The following is a 13,463-nucleotide window of genomic DNA, read 5'->3' as shown; positions in this document are numbered from 1 at the left end:
ACCGTATGAATTATGGTTTAGAGAAACCTAAGTTGTCGTTTCTTAAAGGTTTGGGGCTGCGACGCTTATGTGAAAAAGTTTCAGGATTAAGCTCGAACCCAAAGCGGATAAAATGCATCTTCATAGGACACCCAAAACAGTTGGGTATACCTCCTAATTCAGATCCGAAAGCAATATGGATTGTTTCTTGAATCGGGTCCTTTCTCGAGAAAAGGTTTCTCTCGAAAGAGTTGAGTGGGAGGATGGTGGAGACTTGATGAGGTTATTGAATCGTCTCTTCAACTAGTGTGTGACAGGGCACAGGGAGTTGTTCCTGTGGCACCTACACCAATTGAAGTGGAAGCTTATGATATTGATCATGAAACTTCGGATCAAGTCACTCCCAAACCTCGTAGGATGACAAGGATGCGTACTACTTCAGAGTGGTACGTAATCCTGTCTTGAAGGTCATGTTGCTAGACATCAATGAACCTACGAGCTATGGAGAAGCGATGGTGGGCCCGAATTCCGACAAATGGTTAGAAGCCATGAAATCCGAGATGGTATCCATATATCAGAACAAATCATGGACTTTGATGGACTTGCCCGATGATCGGCAATCCATTGAGATAAATGGATCTTTTAAGAAGAAGACGGACGTGGATGGTAATGTCACCATATATGAAGCTCGACTTGTGGCGAAGAGTTTTTTCACAAGTTCAAGGAGTTGACTACGATGAGATTTTCTCATCCGTAGCGATGCTTAAAGTCCGTCGGAATCATGTTAGCATTAGCTGCATTTATGAAATCTGGCAGATGGATGTCAAGACAAGTTTCCTTACTAGTTTTCGTAAGGAAAGGTTGTATGCAATACAATCAGAAAAGTTTTGTCAATCCTGAGGATGCTAAAAGGTATGCTAGCTCCAGCGATCCTTCTAAGGACTGGAGTAAGCATCTCGGAGTTGGAATGTACGCTTTGATGAGATGATCAAAGATTTTGGATTTATACAAAGTTTATAAGAAACTTGTATTTCCAAAGAAGTGAGTGGGAGCACTATAAAATTTTCTGATGAGTATATGTTGTTGACATATTGATGATCAGAGATGATGTAGAATTTCTAGAAAGCATATAGGGTTATTTTGAAAGTGTTTTTCAATGGAAAGCCTGGATTAAGCTGCTTGAGCATTGACCATCAAGATCTATAAGGATAGATCAAAACGCTTAATGGTAGTTTCAAATGAGCACATACCTTAACATGATCTTGAAGGTGTTCAAGATGTACCAGTCAAAGAAGGAGTTCTTGCCTGAGTTGTAAGGTACGAAGTTAGGACTTAAAGCTCGACCACGGCAGAATAGAGAGAAAGGACGAAGGTCGTCCCCTATGCTTAAGACGTAGGCTCTTCAGTATGCTATGCTGTGTACCGCACCTGAAGTGTGCCTTGCCATGAGTCAGTCAAGGGGTACAAGAGTGATCCAAGAATGGCTCACAGGACAGCGGTCAAAGTTATCCTTGGTAACTAGTGGACTAAGGAATTTTCTCGATTATGGAGGTGGAAAAAGAGTTCGTCGTAAAGGTTACGACGATGCAAGCTTGACACCTATCCGGATAGCTCTGAGTAGAGAAACCGGATACATATAATGGAGCAATAATTTAGAATAGCTCCAAGTAGAACAGTTATTTGGAATAGCTCCAAATAGAGCGTGGTAGCTGCATCTAGGAGATGACATAGAGATTTGTAAAGCACACACGGATCTGAAAGGTTCAGACCCGTTGACTAAAACCTCTCTCACAAGCAACATGATCAAACATAAAACTCATTGAGTGTTAATCACATAGTGATGTGAACTAGACTATTGACTCTAGTAAACTCTTGGGTGTTAGTCACATGGCGATGTGACCTGTGAGTGTTAATCACATGGCGATGTGAACTAGATTATTGACTCTAGTGCAAGTGGGAGACTGTTGGAAATATGCCCTAGAGGCAATAATAAAAGTGTTATTATTATATTTCCTTGTTCATGATAATTGTCTTTTATTCATGCTATAACTGTATTATCCGGAAATCGTAATACACGTGTGAATACATAGACCACAATATGTCCCTAGTGAGCCTCTAGTTGACTAGCTCGTTGTGATCAACAGATAGTCATGGTTTCCTGGCTATGGACATTGGATGTCGTTGATAACGGGATCACATCATTAGGAGAATGATGTGATGGACAAGACCCAATCCTAAGACTAGCACAAAGATCGTGTAGTTCGTTTGCTAGAGCTTTGCCAATGTCAAGTATCTCTTCCTTTGACCATGAGATCGTGTAACTCCTGGATACCGTAGGAGTGCTTTGGGTGTATCAAACGTCACAATGTAACTGGGTGACTATAAAGGTGCACTACAAGTATCTCCGAAAGTACCTATTGTTTTATGCGGATCGAGACTGGGATTTGTGACTCCGTGTAAACGGAGAGGTATCTCTGGGCCCACTCGGTAGGACATCATCATATGCGCAATGTGACCAAGGAGTTGATCACGGGATGATGTGTTACGGAACGAGTAAAGTGACTTGCCGGTAACGAGATTGAACAAGGTATTGGATACCGACGATCGAATCTCGGGCAAGTAACATACCGATAGACAAAGGGAATTGAATACGGGATTGATTAAGTCCTTGACATCGTGGTTCATCCGATGAGATCATCGTGGAACATGTGGGAGCCAACATGGGTATCCAGATCCCGCTGTTGGTTATTGACCGGAGAACGTCTCGGTCATGTCTGCATGTCTCCCGAACCCGTAGGGTCTACACACTTAAGGTTCGATGACGCTAGGGTTATAAAGGAAGCTTGTATGTGGTTACCGAATGTTGTTCGGAGTCCCGGATGAGATCCCGGACGTCACGAGGAGTTCCGGAATGGTCCAGAGGTAAAGATTTATATATAGGAAGTCCTGTTTCGGCCATCGGGACAAGTTTCGGGGTCATCGGTATTGTACCGGGACCACCGGAAGGGTCCCGGGGGTCCACCGGGTGGGGCCACCTATCCCGGAGGGTCCCATGGGCTGAAGTGGGAAGGGATCCAGCCCAAAGTGGGCTGGGGCGCCACTTCCCTCATGGCCCATGCGCCTAGGGTCAAGGGGGAACCCTAAGGAAGAGTCCTAGGAGGGGAAGGCACCTCCTAGGTGCCTTGGGGGGGAGGGAATCCTCCCTTGGCCGCCGCCCTTTTCCCATCTGGAGGCAGGCCGCCGCCCCTTGGGGTGGGAAACCCTAAAGGGGGCGCAGCCCTCCCCTTCCCCTATATATATGAGGCCTAGGGGCTGTCCATAACACGCGATTTGATCTCTCTTGGTGCAGCCCTGCCTCTCCTCCTCTTCCTCCTCTCCCATGGTGCTTGGCGAAGCCCTGCGGGATTGCCACGCTCCTCCACCACCACCACGCCGTTGTGCTGCTGTTGGATGGAGTCTTCCTCAACCTCTCCCTCTCTCCTTGCTGGATCAAGGCATGGAAGACGTCACCGGGCTGTACGTGTGTTGAACGCGGAGGTGCCGTGCGTTCGGCACTTGATCATCGGTGATTTGAATCACGACGAGTACGACTCCATCAATCCCGTTCAATTGAACGCTTCCGCTTAGCGATCTACAAGGGTATGTAGATGCACTCCCCTTTCTACTCGTTGCTGGTCTCTCCATAGATAGATCTTGGTGTTACGTAGGAAAGTTTTTTGAATTTCTGCTACGTTCCCCAACACGTACATGACCAATCCGTACAACGGCGTGGCTGATGTCAGCCCTCTGGACTTGCTTAAGACAAAATGCACTTGTCATGCCGGATCTCGATGCTAGCTAATGAGATTTCAGGTTATACTAGATCACCCACCTTAATTTGAAGCCAAAATATTGCACTCCGTACGCTTCCGTAGCAACCACCGTACGTTTGCTGTGTATAAGATGGAATATTAGAGATTAGCAACCTGTCATTGGCAGCCTAGTAAATTTATTTGGGACAGGTCACAAATCTCCGTGTCATCTCCGTGTTTGAAGACTTTTTTTTCTATAAACAAGTTTCTGATCGCACCGCGTAATCAGAGCCTGTTAACTTAGAAACATGAGATACATAAACAAAATCCTACGCCACAAAATCATTGCGTACGGAGCGGGGTGGTTGCATGCTATGCATCAAATTCCTGTCAAATCCCTCCGTAGGGTTCATGACGAGGTCAGAAGTACCGGGTTGGAGTCTATACACACAGTTTACCCAGCGTTTCGGGCCTTCGAAGAATAATATCCTACATCTTGCTTCTTTTTATTCATGGTGAGGGGATACCTCGTGTAGAGGATTACAGTGGTGTATGGGATATCTACCGAGAGTTGGATCTAACATTGGGTGATGAATGAGGACCTAGGCCTCCCTTTATATCGACAGGAGAGGACTAGGGTTTCATCATGTGAAGCAGACGAGGAAGAAGATGAATAGGGAAAACAATTAGTAGAAGAAGAAGGTAAGAGGCCACTTAGATCTCGATCGGATGGTTCTGATGGGACTGATTGCCACTTTCTTTTTGTTGCAATATTTGTGGCATATGCAATCCTGAAAAATAACCATGGAATGCACTGAGCAATCCCGATCATATACTACTCCTGTTATATAGCTTGTCGATCTAAAATCATTTTAGTTTTGAAACCCTATAAGATTCAATCGGAGGACACCTCGTCTCCGTGTGATCTCCGCGTTAGAATCCCCGTATAATTAAGAAGGGAGTACCTAGAACTCATCTAGATGAGATATAATTTGGTCTCATTCACTTTGAAAATAAGAACAAATACAACCCAAGTCAGCACACACGCATTTTATAGTATCACATCCAATGGCTATAAAAGATCAATGAGACTAAATTATATCTCATCTAGATGAGTTCTAGCAAAACTGAATTAAGAAAGATATACAAGCTTCGTAAGCAAAAGAAAACGTCCACTGATCAACTAAACGTCACTTCATGCAAACGCTTGATTGTATCTTAGTGGAGAAACAACTTTGTGCTCCTTTCGCTGGAAGTGGCCTTTTCACCATAGTTTAATTTGTACGTGACGATGGCATCTTAGAATACGCGAGACGTCACACCATTAATTTTGAAAAGCCCGCTACCGATCGTTTTCACAAACATGGATAGTTAGCACGAATTATTTAAGTTTGTCAATTTATCATATGTAAGATTGTTTGCAACGCACTTACAACCGTCGCTTCCAAGAACTTGCTTGCCTGCCGACTGAGGACTTTTGGGAGCACTGGTGATGCATGTACGGCCAGAATCCACATATGACAAGGCAACGGGTACACCAATTGCTTTCACCAACGTTTGTCAATACCACATGCTGAGCTATTAGCACCTAAGTACTCCCTCTGTAAACTAATATAAGAGTGTTTAGATTACTAAAATAGTGATCTAAATGCTCTTATATAATTTTACGAAGGGAGTAATAAACTAGCTAAGCAACAAAACGTGAAGCAAAACGCCCCTCCTGTCGCTAACACCAATGCATAAAGTACGGGGATTAGGTTTATGATGATGATGCAGGTACCGTGCTACACCGGCCGTACTTGCAACTAGCTGGAGCAAACTCTTTGCATGGTAGCTGCCCATGAGTCATGGTAGCTGCCCATGACTGGAGGTTTAGAATACCCGGTCCGTATCAACCACCGTACGTGACCAATCCGTACTCTTGGTCTTATACGGCAGTGCCTAATGTCAACTCTCTGGACTCCTAAAAGACAAAATGTATTTGTCATGCCAGATCTCGATGCCAGCTAATGAGAGTTCAGGCTATAGATCGCACATCTTAATTTGAAGCCAGAATATTGCACTCCGTACGCTTCCATAGCAACCACCGTACGTTTGCTGTGTATAAGATGGAATATTTAGATACTAGCAACCTATCATTGGCAGCCTAGCAAATTTATTTGGGACATGTCACGATTCTCCGTGTCATCTCCGCGTTTGAATATTTTTTGTTTTGGATTGCACTATGTAATCAGAGCCTGTTAACTTTGAAACACCAGATACATAAACACAATCCTACGCCACAAAATGAATGCGTACGGAGCGGGGTGGTTGCATGCTATTGTGCATCAAAATTCTAACTTTGTATCGTCATCGGAAACCTAAAGTTTGATCATATCCTTATATGTTTATCCATATCCACATCAGAGTACACGGTGCAATTTGTCTCGACATATTTGCTTACTAGAGAAGTAGACCAGTTGAGAGGCCTGTCAGTCGTTCACAAATTTGTAGAACTCCTGCTAACCAGCAGATGGTCGGATCTCTCTAAGGAGGTTACGTATGCCCTCTTTGTCGGCTTCGACCTTGCCAACAATGTGACAAAGACAAATTGTACTACTACATGTACGACATATCGAGGCACTTCCACCATTCGATTGGCAATTAGTACACATAAATCAAAGTTGGATTACAGAAGATCGTGGACCACCGGTAGAGAGCTGACCATCCAATGCAACCAGCATCCATTCGAGAGTGTAGAATACGATCTTCATATATCAAGGTTGAAACGCAACCCCTTCGCTCCAGCGTTGCCTCTCTCTAGAGCGGCGCCCACCCCGCTGCAGCCAATGCCCCTCTTTTCCTAGGCCCCTCTCCCTCGACGTCTTTAGTCGGTGTCGCTAGGTCAAAGCCACTTGCGGCTCGGTGGCGACGAGTCTGCAACGTCCCTCCCGCGCCTCCTCATGGCCAGTCTAGTGTAAAACCTAGGTCCCGCCATGAATTTTTCGCAATCATCATATCAGATGATATCTCTTCGCTAGGCTAGTGATCAAGCTCCAACATGGGGTCCCGATGATGTGGCTAGGAGGTTGCAGGGTGCTCCGTTCCTAGTGATGGGCTAATGACTCCGCCATAATAAGCTTGTCCCCGCCCAAATCGAGCCGATACTATCTAGGGATGTCAGCGTGGGCGATTCTTCGTCAGATTCTCCATGGCCACGTGAGTACTGTCGTGCCTGGGTGTACAAGGAGAACCTTATCATGGTTCCTCTAGTCGACAACACCCATGAAGTCAAGTGGCGGAGTTAGGGCATGGCATCTTGGACGGGCGGGCGGTAGTCCTGTAAGGTTTTTACTCCAGCAAGCCTCCGTGAAGCGAGTGTTAGTGACTCCCCTTGTCCATGTAGTTGGCTATGGAACTGTAGTGGGTGGCCCAACAAGCCTCCGTGAATACCAAATTGCTATCGATGACATTATGTCATGCAGTCGAGGGACGAGCGTGCAAGTGCCGTTCTTCTCGAGAGAAGTGAACTCAGTTGCATCTACAACCATGGTTGATCGTTCATATTGGGGCAACATGAGGTAGGTGTCATGAAACATGCACGGCGACGCGGGTCGTAGGGAACCCTGCCGTTAGTAGGCACCTAAGGATTGACAATGTTATTACCGAAGTAGGTTGTCACACGGTGCATCACAGACAGTCGAGGAAGTCAATATGCGATGACTTCAATTTCTTTCCTCCAAGCTCTTATTCTTTGCAGGTAGAAACATTAAAACCACATGTTGCAATCGTTGTTGTCGTGTGGGGAGGTGGTACCACCATGGTACTTTCTATACCCCCCGCCCCTCCCATGGCTCTATTGCTTTGAGAGCGTCAATCGTGCTCGACCCTCGTCTATAATTGATATGATTGACATGGTTAAGTTGACAATTGGAGGGCTTTGATTTTTGGTTGCCGGTTGGGATGCTTGGAGTTGGGTCTTGGTCGATCCTTAGGTTGTTCACCGTCCTCGGTCCGAAGTAGTGGGCACACATGGTGCACGTACATAGGAGGTGATCCGTGTGTCGTTTAAACCGCGTGACTGGGAGCTGCAACTTGGTGGTAATTTCACTTTTACAGGGTTTTTTTCATGCAAAATCAGGATTACATTTTTTCGATACGAAATCAGCATTACATTGACTTTTTTCACTAGTAGCTTCACCCAGGACACTTGCTTGAGGAAAGCCGGCCCTTGCGGCGTGCCCATATGGCCAGACTTGTGCAAGTTGCAGCCTGGTTACCTTCGTGTTGCAGTACTACTTTGCTACCTTTTGTTGGAGTACTACTTTCTTAAACTTTGCTCAACGATGGAGCAGACTGCTAAACTAGTTTCTGTAACAAGAAGGACAAATCGTGCGTATCTCTGGCTAAACTAGTTCTTGATGCCAACTGAACAAACTGATCAACCGAGAAACCTGTACCTGCAGGCACCACCAGCTGTGCTCTTGCATGTGCAACCGCCGCAGCTAGCAAGTTATTAATTTCCACGGTTTTTGTCCTAGTTGTTAGCGCAGTAGTTGTCAGTTTTGCAGCCAGATGGAATCAGGGAATAAGCCTTGAATACGCAGTGTCAACTCTTTGCACGGCTCTGTACCTGCAACAACTGTGCATGCACTTAATGACGTAACGTGCAGTCCCATTCAAATATATAGCTTATCTGGTATAAGTCGTTCAGCAGCCCAGAGATATGTAAGCTCAACGGCGGCGATAGTTAATGAACGGAGCATGAGATTTGACCATTCACTGTTGAAGACGCAGCCAGCCACCGTACAGTTGCGTCCATGTGCTGGTGTTTTCCGAGAGCCAACTCTTGTGGTACGGTGCACATACAATTATAAATAGACCCACTTGGTCGATAGCTTTCGCTTTCAACTACTTAATAACTACTCTATGCAACAAAAAAAAACTACTCCCTCCATCCAGAAATACTTGTCATCAAAATGAATAAAAGAAGATGTATTTAGACGTATTCTAGTTCTAAATATTTTTTTTATCCATTTTGATGACAAGTATTTTCGGACGGAGGGAGTACTTAATAACTACTGTAGTTAATTACCAGTTTACACTAGGAAGTTGTGCCCCGTACACTCTTTTGGCAACTAGTTAACCGTATGTAAGCTACTGTTAATTAAGTAGTGACACTTTTACATCGTCGTTTTACAATCTGCAGGCCGGCTTGATATCGACCGATCCTTGTTTCATTGGCTCAAAATACATGATCTTTAGTACAGAGTAACATTTTTTCTCGAAAAGAAATGGTCTCGTACGTGATCTTGAATTCAACGTGCATGCATGTGCACTGACTCAAGCTTCCAAATTTGACTTTCACACCGGGCGGGAATCACGCACGGAAAACACGTCGTGGACTTACTCAGCTGGCTACACGACGTGCATGCAACACTACACGTCCTGCTGTCTCGGCTGGTTAACCTGCTCTGATAAATTAAGGTGAAACGAGATACGTATCTTGACGATCTCTAGATAGATGTCAATGACAGCTGGTACAAGGACGGATTGATCCAGTTTGCTCAAGGATATCGATCGATGACGAGGTACCAACGCAACATTGATCCGTACTCTCTCACGTGGTGATTTTCGTACCTGGTCGTATGCATGGGAGTAATACGTTTGCTTGGCTAGCACTTGATAAGCTCAGCCATATACAAAAGCATGGCAGCCCTGATAAGCTCAACGAATTGCTTAGGTTAGCTGACAAGTCGCCAAATTATTACTTGCAAGTTATTACTTCTACATCGTTCGCTTTGACTAACGCAGCGTCCTCAAAACTTACTTTGGTCAACTGGTCCTCTCTTAAACTTGATGTAATCTTGAGTACGAGCTAAGCCGCAAGCTAGATCTTGATTAATTTGACAACACCATACTCACAGGATATTACTGCTACCTGCATGTGCGCAAGCACAAATGTGAGTCAGCTCTTTGCACTGTTTTCAGCAGCACAACACGTATTGTAGCTAGCTCTGCAGTTAGTAGAGTCAACTCTTATGTTTGTACTACATCTTTGCAAAAAGAAACAGCTCTTAATTTCCAGTTGCCGTAGGAATATCTCAGCCTACAAGTTTTGCAGTCAGATCGAATAAACCCATTAATGTCAGCTCTTTTGCACTGTCATATACTCTCTCCGATCCTAAATATAAGTCTTTCTAAACATTTCAATATGGACTACGGGCGGATATATATATAGACATAGTTTAGAGTGTAAATTCACTTATTTTGTTCTGTATGTAGTCCATATTGGAATCTCTAAAAAGACCTAAATTTAGAAGCGGGAGGAAGTAGTACTTGCTAAAATTAATGACCTGCATAGCATATATGCATACTTCCTTCATTTCACAATGTAGTGTGTCCTATTTTCCCAAATTTGACTGTAAATTTAACCGCCGTAATCAATTATGGAACGGACGGAGTATCATATACTCCCTCCGTCTAGGCGAATAAGTCATCTTAGGTTGTGCACCGTGATCAAGATGGAGGGAAAAACGAGAGAGCTTAATGTTTATTTACTAATTAATAGCATTGCATGCAATGCTCTAAGGCTGGTCACAGTGGGGAGGAACTTAGGAGTAACATCACACACTTCAATACAACTTTGCTTATGTGGCACGTATTTAATGAAGAGAGAGGTGCTTGTGGTAACTAGCTAAGTTACCAGAACATCACACACTCCAAGAAACAATGAGTCTATAACCTAATAAATACATCGTTGCATGACACTACATAGATGTTCCTACCCACTTAGTCTAGGGAAGTGTGAAGTTACTAGCTTATGCTCTTGCCCATTGTGACCAGCCTAACCACTCCATGTCGTGTTTGGTAATCTCAAGTCATTGAAAGTATGCACGTTCCACATCTCTTATTGATTGATATGTCAGTAAACAAGAAACGAGGTGTGAGTCAATGCACCGCGTCTAAGTGTTTTGGGATTATTTGATTTTCGTAAGGTGACTTATACACCTAGACGGAGGGAGTAAGTAGTTCGGCAGCTATGATAAGTTGAACAGAACAGATGTACGATCGTTGCAACAAGTGTTTAACTAAACTAGTACTACTACTATGTTTAATTTGAGCAGAAACGAGACAAAGGAAACGCGGGCAGCATATGCCAGCGAATATGCCAAACCGAAGTTGGTCTTGGTCTATAAATACATACTTTCGTGTAGTCTCTCTAGCAGAAACACAAGCATTACAACCTTGATAGCTAGAGCCACCTTTGTAGTCAGCTACCCCTTGCCTCCCCTAGTCCACAGTTCAGCTCCTCTCCAAGGAGAGAGCAAAGTGGAAGCCCTCTCCCAGCCTCAACACAAGAGGATATGGAAATGGAGGTCGGCTCCCCGGCCGCCGCCACTGCGGCGCCCATCAACTTCTCGCTGCCGGTGGACTCTGAGCATAAAGCCAAGTCCATCAAGATCTTCTCCTTCGGCAATCCACACATGCGGGCCTTCCATCTCGGATGGATGTCCTTCTTCACCTGCGTTGTCTCCACCTTCGCCGCCGCGCCGCTCATCCCCATCATCCGCGACAACCTCAACCTCACCAAAGCCGACATCGGCAACGCCGGGGTTGCCTCCGTTTCCGGCGCCATCTTCTCAAGGCTGGCCATGGGCGCCATCTGCGACCTCCTTGGCCCACGCTATGGCTGCGCCTTCTTGGTCATGCTCTCCGCGCCAGCGGTGTTTTGCATGTCCGTCATCGATGGCCCCGGCGGATACATCACTATCCGCTTCCTCATCGGTGTCTCCCTTGCCACCTTTGTCTCATGCCAGTACTGGATCAGCACCATGTTCAATAGCAAGATCATCGGCACAGTCGGCGGGTTGACGGCGGGGTGGGGTGACATGGGTGGCGGTGCCACACAACTCATCATGCCTCTCGTATTCGATGGCATCTTGGCATGTGGTGCGACACCTTTCACAGCATGGCGCCTCGCCTACTTCGTGCCAGGCATGATGTTGGTAGTGATGGGGCTGCTTGTGCTCACCCTGGGGCAAGACCTTCCCGACGGCAACCTGAGGAGCCTTCAGAAAAATGGTGACATGAACAAAGATAAGTTCACCAAGGTTCTCCAGGGCGCCGTCACCAACTATCGTACATGGATCTTTGTCTTCATCTATGGCTACTGCATGGGCGTCGAGCTCACCACCAACAACGTCATCGCCGAGTACTACTACGACAGTTTCCACCTCGACCTCCGCGCTGCCGGTACCATCGCAGCTAGCTTTGGTTTGGCCAATATCTTCGCACGACCGATGGGAGGCTACCTCTCCGACCTTGGCGCATGCTACTTTGGTATGCGCGCCCGTCTCTGGAACATCTGGATCCTCCAGACAGCCGGTGGTGTCTTCTGCATTTGTCTTGGCCGTGCATCCAGTCTCCCCACCTCCGTCACTTGCATGGTCCTCTACTCCATCTGCGTCGAGGCTGCATGTGGTGCGGTCTATGGTGTCATCCCCTTCGTCTCCCGACGCTCCCTCGGCCTCATCTCTGGCATGAGCGGCGCGGGCGGTAATGTCGGTGGCGGGCTCACACAGTTCCTCTTCTTTACGTCATCGCAATACACCACCGGCAAAGGATTGCAGTACATGGGTATTATGATCATGGTGTGCACACTCCCGATCGCGCTTGTGCACTTCCCGCAGTGGGGATCTATGCTCCTTCCTCCCAGCGCCGACGCCACCGAGGAGGACTACTACAGCGCCGAATGGACAGAGGAGGAGAAGAGCAAGGGCCTCCACCTCGGCGGCCTCAAGTTCGCCGAGAACAGTGTCTCTGAGCGCGGCAAACGCAATGCCATCCTGGCAGTGCCTTCCAGCCCACCTAACAACACGCCCCAGCACGTATAAGGTTTCAGTATTTTTACCTTAGTGTATACCACACGTATACATACAGACCGTATATATGTGTACGTACATGCCCCTGGGATCGAGGTGGTGCACCCCATTAGGACGTTGTGGTATGGTTCATGCCCACATCGCGTGACTTTTTGGGTGCCTATCCAAAATCCCATTAGTGGAGGAGTTAGTCTGCAATAGGTGGGCTTGTAATATGTTATGAGAAGAGTTCATATGTGAACATTCATCGTTCTTGCATACTGTCTCTTTAATTTTCATTGCACTTGTGTGCGCTTGTGCTGATTGAGTTTTGCAACTTGGACTACTATTTTTTCCTTGTCCCATATAGCAGCTTTGGCGACCGACGGTGACTTTAGAGAATTACATCAAATATATGCAAGATCACATGTCAGTATGTCACACACCAAATGCTAGGGAGCTGCTACTCGTTAACTAACACATTGGTCCATGAGGTTGCTGGTCCCCTAAACTTGTTTACTCCAGCTAGCTAGTAAAGCTACCTGCCGAAATAGAATACACCTTCTGTCACTAGCTAGACAGCTCTTGGTACTATATGGAGTACGGTCAGACTTCAGTTGCCATGGCGATCCTACTCTAACGCGGTGCCATTTAGATAAAAAGGACCCAACACACGCGGAGTTCACACGGAGAGATCCGTAATATTTCCCACTGAATTTGTTGGGGCTGCCAAACTAGCTAGTACTCAATTACTCCGATATTGGATCAGTGTGTAACTGTAAGCTCTGCTCCACAATACTTGTGTCTCTTTCTGAAAATTGTTGCGTGTTGCATTTCCAGGTAATCGCGG

At 46.0% G+C, this 13,463-nt stretch overlaps 1 protein-coding gene across 1 annotated transcript; it reads left to right on the top strand.

The window, feature by feature from the left end:
- Positions 1-11,008: 11,008 nt before the first annotated feature.
- LOC119325239 (high-affinity nitrate transporter 2.1-like) lies at positions 11,009-12,766 on the top strand. The gene has a single exon (XM_037598984.1). The coding sequence runs from the start codon at positions 11,117-11,119 to the stop codon at positions 12,644-12,646; it is 1,530 nt and encodes a 509-aa protein (XP_037454881.1). The 5' UTR covers positions 11,009-11,116; the 3' UTR covers positions 12,647-12,766.
- The last annotated feature ends 697 nt before the right edge of the window (positions 12,767-13,463 follow it).

Source organism: Triticum dicoccoides, chromosome 6B (assembly GCF_002162155.2).
Source record: "Triticum dicoccoides isolate Atlit2015 ecotype Zavitan chromosome 6B, WEW_v2.0, whole genome shotgun sequence".
Classification (NCBI taxonomy): domain Eukaryota; kingdom Viridiplantae; phylum Streptophyta; class Magnoliopsida; order Poales; family Poaceae; genus Triticum; species Triticum dicoccoides.
The sequence above is the reverse complement of the archived record's forward strand: the minus strand, read 5'-3'. Positions and strand labels throughout refer to the sequence as shown.